At 42.5% G+C, this 16,632-nt stretch overlaps 1 protein-coding gene across 4 annotated transcripts in view; it reads right to left on the reverse strand.

The window, feature by feature from the left end:
- VRK2 (VRK serine/threonine kinase 2) overlaps positions 1-16,215 on the reverse strand; it is a 36,863-nt gene extending 20,648 nt beyond the window's left edge. For 2 of the 4 annotated variants that reach the window (XM_074536660.1, XM_074536658.1), the window contains exons 1-7: positions 15,733-16,214; positions 15,449-15,589; positions 6,737-6,792; positions 6,162-6,231; positions 5,754-5,841; positions 5,508-5,616; positions 4,262-4,354 (exon numbers count right to left, since the gene is read on the reverse strand). In XM_074536660.1, coding sequence (XP_074392761.1) covers positions 4,262-4,354; positions 5,508-5,616; positions 5,754-5,841; positions 6,162-6,231; positions 6,737-6,792; positions 15,449-15,584 — 552 coding nt within the window. In that variant the 5' untranslated portion in view covers positions 15,585-15,589; positions 15,733-16,214. Of the gene's footprint in view, positions 1-4,261; positions 4,355-5,507; positions 5,617-5,753; positions 5,842-6,161; positions 6,232-6,736; positions 6,793-15,448; positions 15,590-15,732 lie in introns of all 4 variants that reach the window. The other 2 variants (XM_005486804.4, XM_074536659.1) reach the window with 2 other exon arrangements.
- Between the last annotated feature and the right edge of the window lie 417 nt (positions 16,216-16,632).

Here is a 16,632-nt window from a genome sequence, read left to right on the forward strand (position 1 = left end):
GCAGCACATTTTTAACCAATGGATTTGCATAAAATATAGCCATATCAGCAGAGCAGTTTTCAATTTAAACTGAAAACCCCCTAGAAGTGAGAAGGAACTTTAAGTTATCCTGCACTGACTGAAGATGGAAAGACCTGGAAACAAAGAAGCAACTGCTTCCTAAAGGCACTGACCTGCAGGGTGATCCTGACAGCAGTTCTCCTCAAAAGTTGGCCATGAGTGTACCAGGTCAGCTTCTTTCTAGCTGGGCCATTTATCACTTCCATAATTTTCACATCAGATTTTGTCCACAAACGTGGCAGCCTCTCAAGGCAAAGCCTCTTGGCCACCAACAAAAATCAATCCCCTTCAGCTTGTACAAAACCAGCAAGGCACTGTCACAACCTTGCCACAACCATTATCAGAATGACTGTGTTATTTTAAATTACCATTAATTTCATTTCATCAATTCTCATTATAACCCTTTCATCATTAAAAAGATATATAGTTCTTTATAGCTAGTTGTCACTTTTTGATAATGTAATACTGCATGCCCTTCCAAATTTGCTCAGAACATGGTAGAGGTAGCTCATTTAGAGTTTATAGTTGTTGTGGATTTTTTAAGGGTGTGGGAAAGGAGAAAAGCAGGTGAGTGTTAGAGAATACTGGCAAAAATTAAGGCAGTTTTAGTATGTGTTTCAATACCATAAATATTTTTTATCTGCATGCCTTTTTTGGCAAAAAACCAAAAAAAGAACCAAACAGAGCAGAGCAACCAAGACAAACAGGACACTGGAATAAGAAAAGATGCTGTGGATTATGAAAGTGTAGCAGGGAAAGGCCCAGAACAGCTGGGTTTAGCTGTGGCACAGTGTACACTCCTTCCCACTCGCTTATTTTAACTCCTGGTTTTGTTCAGGTTCTTGGTTTTGTTCAGGTTCAGGTTTTGTTCTCTTCTTTACATAGTAGCCCTGTCTGCACCAGGCTCTGCAGTGCTCAGCATGGTCTGTCATTAATAGATTTTTGTTACAAACTATGAGCCAGATTTCTAAAGTCTTCCCCTTTAATTTCATGCACACATAAACGTGCCCATCTTGGTCAAGTGAACCATCACAGGCACAAATAATTATTTGTGAGCACAAGCAGCCAGCCACAGTTTCAGCCATTCCCTGCCCTTTCTGTGCACAACTCCCTCACAGTGCTTGGTGTCTGAAGTGCTAAATATCTGCTAAACACACACAATTCTTACAGCCTGGACCCATGGTGATATTTCATGGCACTGAGCTGGGCAGTTATGAGCCTGGCCCTCTGGATTCTCATGGTATTCCCTTTATCTTGAAGGACAGAGCAGGAGATTTACAGCTGGAAGGATGAAGTACAGTGATTTTCTCTGTTTCCATTCCTAGGTGACATCATGCCTGTAAATAATTAAGTAGATACCTGCTAATAAGAGGCAGATTGGTTGCTAATGGCCAGAGTGCTGCCAGGTTCACTGGGCTACAAAAGGGTAAAGGCAGACTGAGGCCCATGGTGGTTGCCAGCACAGAGAGGGGAAGGGGCACAGGGCATCTCTGCCCTGAAGGAGAACAGAGAAGATCTGACTTTTTCTCAATTCACCTGCACTTCAGCAAGTCTGTCCCAGTGGGCTAAAAAGCAGGAATTGTGATGATTCACCTCACAATGAAAAACAGCTTGAAGTCAGAATTGCTTTCATGCAACTTTTTCCCAAAAGATCAATGCATGATTTCTGTATCTTCTGAAACAATTTTGTATTTTTCTATCTTCGATAATCAAGTCAGAGTTCTAGAATGTAACTGACTTGGTCAAAGAAACATTTAAAATCAGGACTGAGGTGCACATACAATTAAAATTCCCAGCTTTTAAACCCAAACTTGAGTCTGCAACATGTCTGCCCATAAAATCCATGGGGAAAAATGCTACAAGATGATTGCAAGAGGTGCTCTCCCAAACCTCATTTATTTAAAATGCAGATTTTAAGCTCTTATCTGGTGACTACTTGCCCCTCTTAACAGCATCACCATTTAAATGAGATGAGTGGATTTAAATTTCTTTCAGAGTCCATCAATGCTGCTTGTTCTGCTTTATCATACAGTTAGGACCATACATGGTGTAAATTCACCAGGTTAATTTACAGAAGAGAAAGAGAGAGACCAGCAGCAGGAAGTCTAACACAGGAAAATTGCATTTTTTTTCTGTCATTTAGTGACTGCTGATGTGTGTTCCTAGATGTAAATTTGTCACTGACTTTCTGCAGCTGCAAAAAAAAATACAAAGTTTAGTACAAAGGTACACCTGCTTTTTTGAACAGAGATTTATCTCTCTTTACCAAAACAGAATATGGAATTATATTTTGAATAGAGATTAATATTATTTTTAAGAGATGAGTTCTTGGTTTCTTTTAAAAACAAATTTCTTTAATTCTATACTTACAACACACTACACTTACAATATATTTTCTCTTAAAATCCTAGACCCTAAAGAGAAAGAACCCACTGGCATTAAAATTTTGCAAAACCTCATAACAGAAATCGTTGGGTCAGGCACTTTTATTATGCCAACTCTCACTGGAGCCAGAGAAGCCCCTGGGCTTGTACTCCTGAGCTGGGGTTTGCCACAGGCTAGATGCTCTCACTCCCTATTTATGAGATTAGGTTGATCATTTTACATTAAAAAAAAAAAAAAATCAACCAAGACCAAGGCAATTGAGTTATTCACTGGGTTGGCAGAGCGAGAAAGGTGGCACAAACACTTCACACATACAGGAATGAAAATTTAATTCATACCATAGAAATGCAAGCAAATATTAGAAATTCTCCCCATTAGCACTTCTGAACTAGAATGGGAACTTTTTAAAAAGTTTTATAGAATAATTTCAATGGAAGAGAAATTTTGGTGAAACAAAATTCTACAGCAAACCTCCCAGCAGTGATGTATACTTTGTACAAGTTGAGTTAGGAGCTACTCAAACTGGAGCATCTACTGATTTCATTTATTTAATAAACCCTAGGAAATAAACACTAAAACCTCTGTCCAGTAACTCACAAATACCTTATTTTTAACCTGTCAATGAATTTATTATCATTAAACAAATTACAAGTGCAGCAGAATCTTCATACAAATAACACATGAAACAAATCAGAAAACCACCCAGCAACCTGCCCAGTTCCAAGTCAGCTCCAAGTCTTAACATTTTGTGATTACTGGGAGTGGACACTTCCAAAGTGATTGCAATTTGAAAAACAGCAGCATTTCTTGCTGTCATAAAAATATACAATAGCCAAGACAAAAGAAAAGTCATTTGAGTTATGTTAATGGCTGCAGATCCATTTGGCTCTAAAGAGCCTCCTCCTCTGGATTCAGCAGAACACCATAAACTGTGATTATGCACTGTCTGCTGCCACTGTATAAACCAGGGTTGTCTTAAACAGCTAGGCTGTGTTTCAAATGATGTCTTTCAGAAAGCTGACAAGTTAAATTTGACTCAGCCATTTAAGTTGAAGCTTTTAAAAAGAGCAGATATACTCAAATGGTTCACCACCAATGGCAGTGAGCTGCTTTGCAAGATGTGGTTCTTTATCACAGCAGCAGAGAAACCAAAATTGAAAGAAGTATTGCTTACAGCTAATTATATTTAAGTGAAGTTGGAGATGTCCTTTTTTCCTAAATGATTTTTTTTCCAATTAAAAAAACATACTTAGATTTTATTACCTGAAGAAAATAAAGACATCAGAAGAGAACATGGAATACGACAGGACCAAAAGATTTGTTTTAAAACATTTCACCCAAACACTTCCATTTCAAGGCTGACTTCAGAGTGCTAGAGAACAACAACTTTAATCCTACTTACCTGTTCTATCCACTACAGTGAGCAGGACAGGAGAGTTAGGGCATGGAAACAATTCATGGCAATATTAGAAATCTAGAACTTCCCAGAATGAAAGTACAATGGGCCACATCCAATCCTTTACTGGTATAACCTAGAGCAGCAATTAGGTCCCACAATTTATCCTCTTCATTAGTTTACTCATCCATAGCAGTGTCCCAGTCAGCAGAACACAGAGGGAACAAAGCCCAGCTTTGTCCTGCTTCTTGCTCAGCCCTCAAGCTCCACAGAGCCACTCAGATCTGCTCTGAGGGGATGTGAATGTTCATGCACAAACTCCTTTTAATATGTGAATTGGGAAAGCAAAACATTTGCAAAACTTAAAACTTTTCAATGGTTATAAACACAGTAAAGGTGCAGATAAGTAAACATGCTCACCTCGTGTGGATTGCTGTAGCCCAGCAGAAGATTTGCTGCTTTAATGTCCCCATGGACATACTCATTTTCATGTATGTACTCCAAAGTATCCAACTAGGAAAGAGTTCAGAACAGAGGAGAGAACATCATCATCATCATCTTCTCCACTCTGCCCTCAAATATTTCTCACTGAGACAGGGGAGCCATTGGCTGGGACTGATGATGGCAAAGCAGAAACAAGCCACACTTTGCTTGAGATATCCCTGTGGAACTCCCTGAGTACCAGCTCCTAAATCACAGAGCCAGAACGAACCCAGTACTTCACAAACACCAGAGGAGATGCTGAGAACACCAAACTCTTGCAAAGATCACATTCCATCAGCTCTAAAGGTCTGGCATACATTTGATCCTGCCAGCTATGACATGACCAGCATCTCATGTCACAGCCCCCTGCATCAACACCTCCAGCTCCTCTAATTATTAAAAAATACATTTACACTTAGCAACTCATCCAAAGGACAATCATGACTTTTGGAGTGTTACAAGTTTATCAATTATGTGACTATGAAAGCCCTTCAATTTTTTAAAAAATATTCTATTTAGGTTAAAGAGATGCTTGGATGCATCCAGTCTAAGAGTTCCTCTTCTCTAACTTGAGACCATTGCCTCTACACCATTTTCTATCCACCTCTGCTCAGCAACAGCAGTATTTCACAAAACAAGTCATGTTACAAAGGAGCACTTATGTAACTTTCTGTCACATATGTAACCTTCTGTTGGGATGTGCCAGTGACACCCATTTGAGAACAAAACTGGTATTTGCAGACTGGCCAAATCCTGGCCTGTATGATCAGCGTGCTCAGCAAACACACTGAAAATTTGGCATTCAGGCATGCAATTGTGAACTTTGACAAATATGGATGTCTAATACAATACCCTTCAGACACTGAAAAAAAATCAATACATGCTGAAACATGAGAATAGGCTTACACATCTCAGTCTAGACACACAGGTTGAAGTGGATGGTCTGTGTTTTAACCCATTAGAAAAAAAAATTGGTTTGACCAAATTTCAGTCTGTAGGGGAGTCTTGATTTCTCACTAAATACCTTTTTCCCTAAAAAACCCCAGAGAAATAAGAAAACACACAGCATTTACACATTTAATTCTAAACTCAGCAGCCACCTAAAGGAGCTGTATTAGCAAGACACTTCTCTAGTTGAACTCAGCAAATTTGAGACACAGCAATTTCCTCTCTCTGTGCCTACCATCCGTGCCCCAAGCTGCAGAACAATCTCCTTCTTAAACCTGCTGCCACAATCTTCAAAGATTCTTTGGAGGTCTTGCCCCAGTCTCTCCATGACCATGAACCTGTAGCTATGAGGAAACACAGAAAAGGGAGGAATCCTTTAAGACATGACTGCAAGTTTGAGTTAGATTGAAAGGACTAAATCTCCATTTTTGAAAATGGGTCATCAGCCAATCTGAGGCTTAATTACCATTTAGCTCATTACCTTTTCCCCTTGTACTCAGCCAGGCCTGATCCCCAAAACACTGGAATTCCTAAACATCTTATTTTTTTGAGATTCATCCATTTTCTTACTGCAATAACAAGAAGAACATAGCATTGAGTTAAAGGCAGCTGAGAGCTCCAGGTGTGGGGTGTTTTCTCTGTCCTGTCTCTGGAGTCCATGCCTTGGTGTACAGACAATAAATGTGGCCCTGTTCTGGCTGCTTGGCTTCTGTTCTCCCTTCTGGCCACAAAGGACAAGGCCAAGACCCAAATAACAAAACTACAGCAATCCAGAGCTACCACAGCACCAGCTGCCACTGGTTCAGCCTTTCAAGTTCTAAAGCAACAGTTCTTAACAAAAGTAGTTAAACCCAGACTTGTCCTTACCTCTACCTGAGACATCACTTACTATGCTCTTGTTTTGCTGCCCTCTGGTAAAACTTCAGCTCAGAAAACAAGGGGCCATTTTCAAGATATTCCTGTTGAGAAACAAATAAAGTTGGTGTCATAAAAGGCCTTAGAAAGACAACAGTTTCTTAAGAGAAGCATAAAAGAAATAGCAAGAGAATGAAACCCCTTTTATCTCCCATCTCCCAGATTCCATGCCACCTGAAATTTAATTTAAGCAGCTAAAAAGAAAAGTTGCTTAGCAATGCATTTTCATAAACAACACAGATTCTTTTAGATATTATTTAAGACACTATTTTCAGAAATATTTGAGATCAGGTGTGTTTGAGATCATAGTCTAATATTCCTTACTAAACTGTTGAGGGGTTGTAATCAAGGAAAAAAAATCAAGTCAAGGAAATACTGTGTATCATGGAAATGCCAAATATATCCCCAAGCAGGCAAAGGATATAAAAAACCCAGAGCACCAAAAGCAACAAGCATGCAATAAAGACCAAATGCTGAAAATAAGGGTGGATAATTAAGAGAAAGAACTGCATGCAAGTTAATAATTTAGAAATGAGATCTGCACGTTACCACTTTAATGACATGCACTGCATCATCTTCTACAGGAACCTGAATTTGAGGGGATGCTGCAAAGGAACAAAGAGATGGAGATCAAGCTGTATGCAACAAAATGTAATTGCAAATAAAGACTGTGCTAACGCTGAGTCAGGCAACCAAAAATACACACCAAAAGATAGTCTAAATTCCTGCTTTTAAAGGTCAGAGCTCTGCCAAGTTCAAAGAAATATAAAACAAAATCAGCACAGAGAGAAGTTTTAATCAACAAGTAGAGAAGCAATTTGAAGCCCTGTTCTCAGAAGTGTCCCCTGGATGTTAATTAAGGAGTAAGCAGGATGTCCTCAGTGCACACTGGCACCACAATGAGCCATTCCATTAGGACAGACCCTGTTTAAGCCATTCCAGCCAATTCAAAAACCACTGTATTGGGTTGCTGTCAATCTGCTGTCGTGACAAAGACACCACTTTAAAGTTCTGACCTACATTATACCTCTAGACAGGATTGTCTGCTTTCCTCTAGCACAAATTAATTTGGCCCTAGAACCTTGATTTCTATTCTGACATTATTTAGACACTGGCCTAAGTTGGGGATAGCACAGCCACCACCTGCCTAAAGGGGAGCTGGGGGATTGTGCCTCTGAGTGCAAGCAGAGATTTCAAAACAATAATTGACCACATGTGCCAATTACAGCCCAGGAGACAGAACCTCTGTGCACAGACAATGCAATCCTATTTTCTTCTGACCCTGAGAGAACTATCAGCTCTCTCTGATACTACTGAAGCTACATAGAGCTACACTGGGATTAAAATTTAATGAGACTAAATCATCTTTTAGAATCATCACTGAAGAAAGGCAAAAAGAATACAATTCCTAGGAAATAAGTGTCCCTTTCAAACTTCTGATAATGATCAAATGCCAACAACAGTCCAGGTGTGAAACACTTCAACCATGAGCACACACAAAAATAGAGCTCTTTTAACAGCATAATAAAAATCAAGTAAACTTGGATCTAATCAAACCATCCAAGCTTACTGTTTTTGATGGTCAGGGCATAAAAATACTTCTACAATGAACTGCTTCCTTCAGCTGCCATCTTCCTTCAATTCTGTTCAGCATCTGGGATGAATCTGGCAGGGTACACACCAAACACCCACAGGCTCCCCACTGACACTTCCCCATGTGAATGCTGCTGTGCTAATAACACATTAAAATAAAATTCAAATATTAAAACAGTAGAATTGGAAGATGTGAACTGTCCATAGACTCACACAAGTAACAGTCACAGCCAGAACACACATTAAATCTACTAGAAGGGAAGTTTTGGTACACTTTGCTCTTACCATATTTTTGCACTGAAGTGGGAATTAAGGCACAGCATTTATATCTTTCATTTTTCTCTGCCACATATAGAATATATGTTAATAGAAGACATTAGTAAAAGGAGCACATCCCATAATGTTATCACTGCATTCAACAGCATCACATCACCCAAACAGAATTTGATGTGCTCATTTCACTGGCACAGATCAGAAAAGAACCTCTGGATAAGAGAATTTAATTCAATACCAAGTTACTTAACAGAGGTTTGATAGGTGCAGGCAAGTATCAAGTTTAAATGTATTTGAAAGAGGCTGATCTAACTTCCCTGAAGACTTCTTGACATTTTATAAAAGAGGCCTCGTTCATGGTAATCTGGAACAGAGTAACAGCTGTCAGGGTAATGAAGAGGAGCAATTAACAGGAGGTAGCCCAGCAAAAGGGCTTCACCCCCGTGGTTCTTACACTGTGCTGGCCTGGATGCTTCTGGAGTCACACTGAAAGTCACACATCCTGAAGGAAAATAAACCCAAACATAACCAGCAATGGTTACAAAGTGAAAAGGGAGAAAAGTCATAGCTCAACAGGATACTGAAACAGGTGCCCCACAAAATGAGTTCCATTCAAGTGTACAAAAGGAGAAAAGATATTTTTACTGCACATACATGGAACAAGGCAGTACAGTCCCCACAAATAGCACTAAACTTCTTACACAGACAATGCAGGGACAATCAGTCTCACCCACACAGGTGAGCACAAGTTGTGGGGGCACCTTTTGGTAATCCACTTTAATCACCCATTCAGATGCCAACCAGCAACACTCCAGTCACAGCTCAGAAAAAAGACAGACTATTTTTTTGTCCATAAATAAACATAAATGGTTTTTTAAAAATTGTCTCATTACTATGTATAGTTATTTAACAGACTGGAAAGGCTCCCAAGGTTTAACAAACAGTCTGATTACATACCTCATAGACCAGCACCACATACTCTCCTGCGAGTTTAGCTCATGGTTAATTACTGTACACTCGTAATTAGCCATGTGCTAGCCTCGTTCTGTGTGGTAGCACATGGCTATTTATAATATTACAATCAGTAAATGCAGACTGCAGGACAGTGAGCAGAGACTCTGCAGGAGAGCAGTGCTGATAGGCAGGAGGTCCCTGATGGCAGATAAGCACTCACAGAGGGTACCAGGAGCACTATATGGTGAGATTATGTTTGCAAAAAAAGCCCTTAAAATAGCATAACAAGTGCACAAGTTCCCAGCTTCTGCTGCTTTTGCCAACCAGAGATGCACAACCCCTGACACTTGGGGAGGGGGTGTTGCTGCAGGCACACACCCCAAACCATTGCCTGCAGGACTGGGAGCACTGGTGCAGGATGCAGCTGTGACGGAGGCTGGGGCTGCTTTCACCTCATGCCAAGAGGAGTCTCACAAAACATTTGCAGAGGGCAAAGGACACAGCTCTGCTTTCCCTCCCTCCCCTTCAATCCAGTCACAGCCAGCACTCCAGAGTGGGGCACACAGCTTTAAAATGCCCTCTGAAATACAGCAGGGCAGGAAGATTCACATCCCAGCCATGATTCCCAACTGCTGTGCCTGCACATAAACCTCACCTGGAATTAACCCACGCCCAGGATTCCTGGTTTCACCCAGCACAGCAGTTACAGCCTTATCATCCACCTTAACCATGAATTTCATCCTTTTCGGTGCTGAGTGCCACATCCTTAATGAATGGCACTCTCTAAATGTTAACCAGCCATGGTAACAAAAGGGTGTTTGTGGCTGAACTGCCATTTCCTACGAGCACACAGCACAATTGCAGCCTGACAGAGGAACGTGCCAATTCCCTCTGCCAGTTCAAACGTGCTTGTTGTAGTTTCAGCAGTTAATTTGTGGCAGTCACATTTGGAATATGGTGAAATATTTTCAATGGCTCTCACAGAACCACTTTTGTTGACAAAGTTTACACAGTGGAAAAGAAAACAGCGTTGATTTGGCAGTTTGGAGAAACAGCCCTGCTCCTGTCCACAGCTGGTGTCTTCGCCACTGTTGGATATTTTGAGGATGGATTTGTTTGGGAAACACAAATAAAAGTATTTTCAGAAGTTCTCTAGTTGCTACTATTTTATTTTTGCTTTGTCCCATTCATTAGCTAATCCTGAGGAGTGATATATCAGCTTAGTTTTTGCAGAAATTGAAACCAATCTCAAAAATATCACATTTCTGAAGTTACAGGCTACCTATAAAGAAAGCTGGAGAAGTTCTGACTCTGTTCAAGTCAAGCCAAGAGCTGTTAAATTCAGTGGGTAAAAGCAGGGAGTGTTGCTCAGAGCATCTAATGATAAAAAGGACCCAAGCTGCAGCAATAGAATTACTAAAAACAAAATGTACACAATAAAAACCAGCATTTGCTATTAAACACAACTTCATCTATTTCCTACATAGGGAAGGTGCCAAGGCAAACAAAGCACACTGCCTCCCCCTCCCTGACCTGCAATATCCAATATTTCCCAAAAACTGAAACATTCCATGTTTGAAGGGTGTTTACTCCCCACTTTCATTGCAGCCTAAGGAAGATCTGCTTCTCTGTTACTTTATAGATGCAGCATCTTTTCCTGGACAGACTCTTTGCTGACCAGGGTTTTGACAAGGTTTTATTCAAGAGTCTTATTCCTTTAGCTTTAAGTGTGTAGAGAGGTTTTATACAGATTACAGATACATAACCCTCCACTAGATCCACCTTCTGCAAGACCTAACTAAACTGATTTTGGGACAAAATAATGTTCAACTGCTCTACTGTTTTGCAGGTAACTCCAAATACCTCCAAGTTCAGAGCATTCAGTACTGGTAAAGCAATTCCAGAACATTTCTTACTTGTGTTTCTGTGAAACCCTAATCCTGACTCACCAGAGTTTTTGTATGCCACATTAATGGAAGCCAATTGTTTGACTTTCAAAGTTAATTACTTCAAGCTGGAATAGGGATGACACATCCTTTAACCCCAGGCAGAAAAGCTTTGCATGGCCTGCTCTTACAGCACTCTCAGATGGGAGCCCAGGCCTCCAATATTTAAAACTTGATGCACAAACTGTTTTCTGGCAAGATTCTGCTGCAGCCCATCTGCTGGTCTGACATGGTGCCCACGCAGAAGATACAATGCCAGTTTCAGCAGGGTACAGGTGCCAAAGACAGCGGAAGGAGTGCCCTCTGTGAGGCAACAGGTACCTGAGCTGTCCTCCAAAGCTCCTCCTCCATCCCCCACTGAAGGCAAATAATAAATAAATTCCACCAAAACTGCTCTCCTGACCTCCCAGCATTACTCAGCATATGGAAGAAGAATCCCCACACATGATATGGCAGAACACTGCAGTGTAAGAGCAATGACCTCTGCAGGCTTTGTAACAGGCTCTCCACTACTGTGCAAAAATGAGATACACATTCCAAGTGAAGACTTTCAGCTTACAGGGGACCAAAAGAAAAAAAGAAATGGGGAAGGTTCCAGAGGAAGGACTCACCAGCAAGAACTACTAAAGGTAAGGAATATTTTCTCTTTTTGAGATAGTGCAGGTCAGGCAGCCCTAAGAAGCCTCTGAGTAGCAAAATCATGCTAAGTTTATGACTTAGCCTTCAAAGGCCACTTTGCAGTATCTGTATTTGTTCAGTTATTATTAGTGAGTAGACAAAAAGACCCTACCTGAAGTGGTGTTTGTCTACTAACAAATTTATTTTCACACCTGCAGGTATTTTTTCACCTTGAATTTGAGAAAAATCCATCCCTAACCTGAGTTACCTGCTAGTGCTTTTAATTGCAGGGCTTTGCTATTATGATCTGTCCTTCCATTGAGCTAATAAAAGCCATGCTGAATTTATCTTTTGGTATAATTTTACCGCATTTTTTATTAATTTGCTGAATTATTTTAATTTAAGCAACTGCTGAAGGCCTTTGTTTCTCCAGAAGCAACTGCTGAAGCAGCTTCCCAAGCAAACCAAGGAATGAACAACAGGACCAAGTGTGCTTCCATCGATGCTTCTCTTCCTTGACACAGGTACATCCCTGCTCACAACTATACAAATTATCCATGGAAATCAATCTGAAACAGAAACAAACTCTCTTTCCCACCTCAGCCTGATTCCCAGAATATCTGCAGTTAGACTGCACTATGACCCCAGCTTAAAAGAACAGGACCTAGCAGACATCTTCCTTACCTCCTCCAGTAGCAGGGCTCCCTGTACTGCTAGGATTAAAAGACAATATTCACACATTTAATCACTGCTTAGGAAGAAATTCTCTCTTCCTTGAAAATGTGAGGAAAAACAACACAAAAGGAAAGGAAAGTGCACTGGCTACACTGATCTCCAAGCAGGGTACAGTTCAATGACGACACTTATTTTCCTGAGCTTCATAACATTAAAACACATTTACAATGTAATAAGTTCTTTCCTAAAAGACACCATCCAATAAACATTTGTACATAAATTCTAAAAAACATTTCTATTTTTCAGAACCATCCCTTTCCATGAGAAAGAAGCCTGCAAGTAGATAGCACTGGATGCAGCAGGCTCCACGTGACAGAGGAACCTTAACAAAACATTGTGTGACCTTTCTGCACTTAAATTTTCAGTCCAAATTGTGCATTAATAGAGTGCTTGCAGCAGGACTAGAGAATGATTTATACAAAGATTGGTGTTAATTACTGCCTGTGATCAGAGAGATAAATGAGAGAATGTAAGGCTCCTTGGTTCATTTTCCCCTGCTCTCCACAGGGCTACAAACCAGAGAGTTGTGAGAGCACCAAAGTCCCAGCCTTCCACAGGTGCTCTTCATTCTGCTCCCCTTACCAAAGGGGGAACAGCTCTACCTGAGAGCAAAGCAGCAGCAGCACAACAATTTGGAACAGAATGGAAAGAGTAAGAATCATCAGAGAACAAGGGAAAGCGTTTGTGAGGCAGGGCAGAACCTGAAGAACTTTCATGCCCACAATTAGAAGTTCTGAAGCCCTACATTTGCATCTGGGACTCAATGGCTTTCAGCAGCTTTGATTTAATGAACAGAACCTTCTTCCACAAAGTGCACCCCTAGTAAATAGATTTTGCAGAGATACTGTAAAATTTCTCAAGAACATTGTTATAGATTAATGGAGTATGGAATACCCTTAATGGGAAATTAAGCTGTAACAACCACATCAAAATCTTTACACTGCTACTGTAAAAATACTTATTAAAAGATATAGCTGGCAAAGTTAACCTTTACTTTAGTAAAAGGGCTGTGCTCTTCATACCTGGCAGGCAATCGAACCTCCTGTCTCCACCTCTCTACAGCTCCTTCTCTCAAAGATAGTGGTGCTCTCACACCTTGCTCTGGATGTTCTAAAACAGGTCTGAACAGCACAGAGCAAAGGAGGTGTCTCCAAAACCTGTATCTTTATCACAAAAACTTGTCATCCACTTCACTCCCCATGGTTCTCAAAGACAGCTGAGTTTTGTAGCATCAAGAAGCTGCTGAATGGTAAACTTTAATATAAACACAGAGATCAAGAGGTGGACAACAAAAAGAGAAAGCTTCAGTGTCAATACTTAGGGATGAATGTCTATTTTCTCTTTAATTGATGAGCTACAAGGGGAATTGAGCCTTCAGTGCAGTGCTGCAGGTAGCATTCACTGTTCCTGCTGAAAGAAGGGATTAAATGAACACAAATACCATTAAAAAAGTGGCAGCTGCATTTCCTCAGCCATGCTGTCACTTACAAAATACAGAGACTAGTAATACCAAGAGTCCCTGACTCTCATTGTAACCCACTGACTGCTCTCCACCTCAGTTCAATGGGAGCCAAACTGCAACAAACACCTCAGTATAAGAAACCACCTTGGTGGGCTCTGTGATCAGGCAGAAAACTCAAATCTGCCTGGACCTGTCTGAATGCCCCGTGCTAATCCACGCTCAAGGTCCAGTGTGATTTGGCTGCAGCAGGGAATGACAGAGCCACATTCTGAGGGATTCAGGAACACAGCATTACTGGTCTTACACATGGAGAGCTACACTCACTACAAACTTGCTCTCTGCACTCATCCCCAGCTCCCTCACAGCCTTCTGTCTGTGGGACACTTCTGCAGGTTCCCATCTCCCTGTCCTTTACCTTGGAATGGAAGTTCCCAGAGACACCTTTACTTCTTAGCCCATGTTAGGGTCCATTTCCTCATGTGCCCAGCTCACAGCACCTCTCAAATGTAACCAGCTAATGGTTCACAGGTGGTTATAAAAAGCGAATAAGATGTACCAAAAGGAAAAAGAAAATAGTCTAACAAGTGCCCTACCCTTTGACAACTCTGTTACCTGAAACCTCTGTCATTCCCACTGGCTCTGTCTGCAGAGCAGTGAGGAACTCTGTGAACTATAGAAATTCCAGAGGAAACCAAACCAGAAACTTCACCACAGGGACCTCTTGGATGTACTGCTACTGTATTGTGTGCTGATTTCTGCATAAAAGGAAGCTGGATTGTGTATAGGAGTGACTTGCTTATTAAGTTTTAAGCCTCAAAATTTCAAATAGAGTTAATATTACTGTAACTCAAAAAGATCATGTTAGGCTTCATGGACAATGCAGTAAACTGCTACTAGTTGATTCCTCACTGCTCCATACAAGCTCAACTTCGCTCCAAACAGACACTGTGAACTAGTTTCTATATGCTGCTATGAAAAAAAAGAAAAACCAAACCACCCAAGCTCATAATATTGCCTTGGACACAGGACTTGCTCTTCCACAGAGACCAGCAACAGCAACATACATTACACCCTCTGTAGTGACCCAGAATGCTTTACAAACTGCCTTTCAGAGCTATTCACTCCTCACAGAGCACAAACTGAAATGCAGCGGCTTCTTCTGAAGGAATCACAGAAACTTATCTAGGCCAGAGCAAATACTGAACACCATTTCCACCTCTGCTGAAAAGACGTGAATTCAGAGGCAGCACCCAGCTAAGTATTGTTACTGTTTCATTTCCTGGATCCAAACTAATTTGCTCTTGGCCAGAAAATAACACTTCCAAAAAGCAGAAACTGAAAGTGGGCTACAGAGCATGAGGCGACATAAGGCCAAAACCATGCCTAAGAAAAGCACTTTTACTTTGAAAAACATCACCTGGAGGTGCTTTGACACAGCGGCACCTAGGTTACCCCACTCAAGATCCATAGAAAATCGTGTTAGTATCCAGCAAAACGAGCTGGACAGACCATGGAGAACACTCTGTATCACGAGCAGAAACAACAGCCCAGAAAACCACGCTTGGAGCAAGGATCACCAAAAGCATGTAAACCACGCTTTTAAAAATTACTGCCTTTTCCAGTTCAGGAAGTTACAAAAAAATTTGCAAGTCACGCTCTTAATTATCAGCAGTATTTTACCTAAATAGATCAGGCCAAATCCTCCCTGGCCGATCTGATTGCCCAGCCTCCAGGTTTTTCCTTCGGTGTCTTTCAGGATCATGTCTTTAGGGAGCGGGACTGGCAGCTTGCCTTTGCCGGGACCTTTGGGCGGCATGGTACCTTGAGGGAGGGGAAAACGAAAGAGAAAGCTTGTTGAAAGATTGCTGCCAGAAGGTGATAACAACATCCCTCCATGCGCTCTGCCCGCCAGCACGGAGCAGGGACGAGGGGCGATGTCTCTCAGCCCGCTCCCCTTCACCCACCTCCACAGAGCCCCCCCGGCCTCCCCTCGCCGCCGGCCGCAAACTTCCCAGCCGGGCACTTCCGCAGCAGCCAGAGGAGGAGGAATGGCTGGCAGGACGCCGTCTTCCCGCCGAGAAACCCAGGCGGGGAAACCCGGGGCGGGGATCGGGGCAGGGCCGGGGCAGCCCCGGCCGGGCCGGGGACTCCCGCAGCCGCCCCCTCACGGCCCTCAGCGGGGCGGGGCGGGGCGGGGCGCGCGTCATTCCCGCCTCCCCTCAGCCCCGCCCTGAGGCGGCACCGCCGCCGCCACCTCCCCTCGGGGGCACGGATCGGGGAATCTCTTCTGGTGCCCCCAAAGTCGGTGTGTCCCGTGGGTTCCGGCTCCTCGCTCCGGGAGAAGGGACACGGAGGAGCAGGGACGTTAAGGGGAACGGAGAAGGAGAGAGATGGAGCAGGGAGATCATGAGGGAGATGGCGTCCGCTGCCATCAGCCCCAGGCGTTCCCGCTCTCCCGCTTCTGAGGCTGCGCTTCGCGAGGGAGGAACTTTTAAAAAATTATTTCGTGCACTGAGAAGTAGGAGATCAGACGGTCTCCTGCCTGAGGTAAAAAAAGAAAATCTCAGCTGCCAGGATTTGGAGTAAAAAAACCGCCGAACTGTTCTCCAGGCGCGTTTGGGAGGTGCAGTGAAGTCACAGAAATGTCGCGGTCCCACGCTTCCCTCAGGCCACGTCGGTTTTCCCTCAGGACCTTCCTGGCAGCGGTCAGGGGTCACCATTCCCACCCAGAACACTGGTACTCCCCCAGAACTGCTCAGTGGAAGAGGTAATGGCCACCTCAGGCTGGTTCCAGGCAGGGACAGACGAGAGATGCTGCTGACCCAGGAGTCCATCAGGCCCAGCCCCTTGTAAATTGCAGTAAA

The sequence above is a fragment of the Zonotrichia albicollis genome, chromosome 3 (assembly GCF_047830755.1).
Source record: "Zonotrichia albicollis isolate bZonAlb1 chromosome 3, bZonAlb1.hap1, whole genome shotgun sequence".
Classification (NCBI taxonomy): Eukaryota; Metazoa; Chordata; class Aves; order Passeriformes; family Passerellidae; genus Zonotrichia; species Zonotrichia albicollis.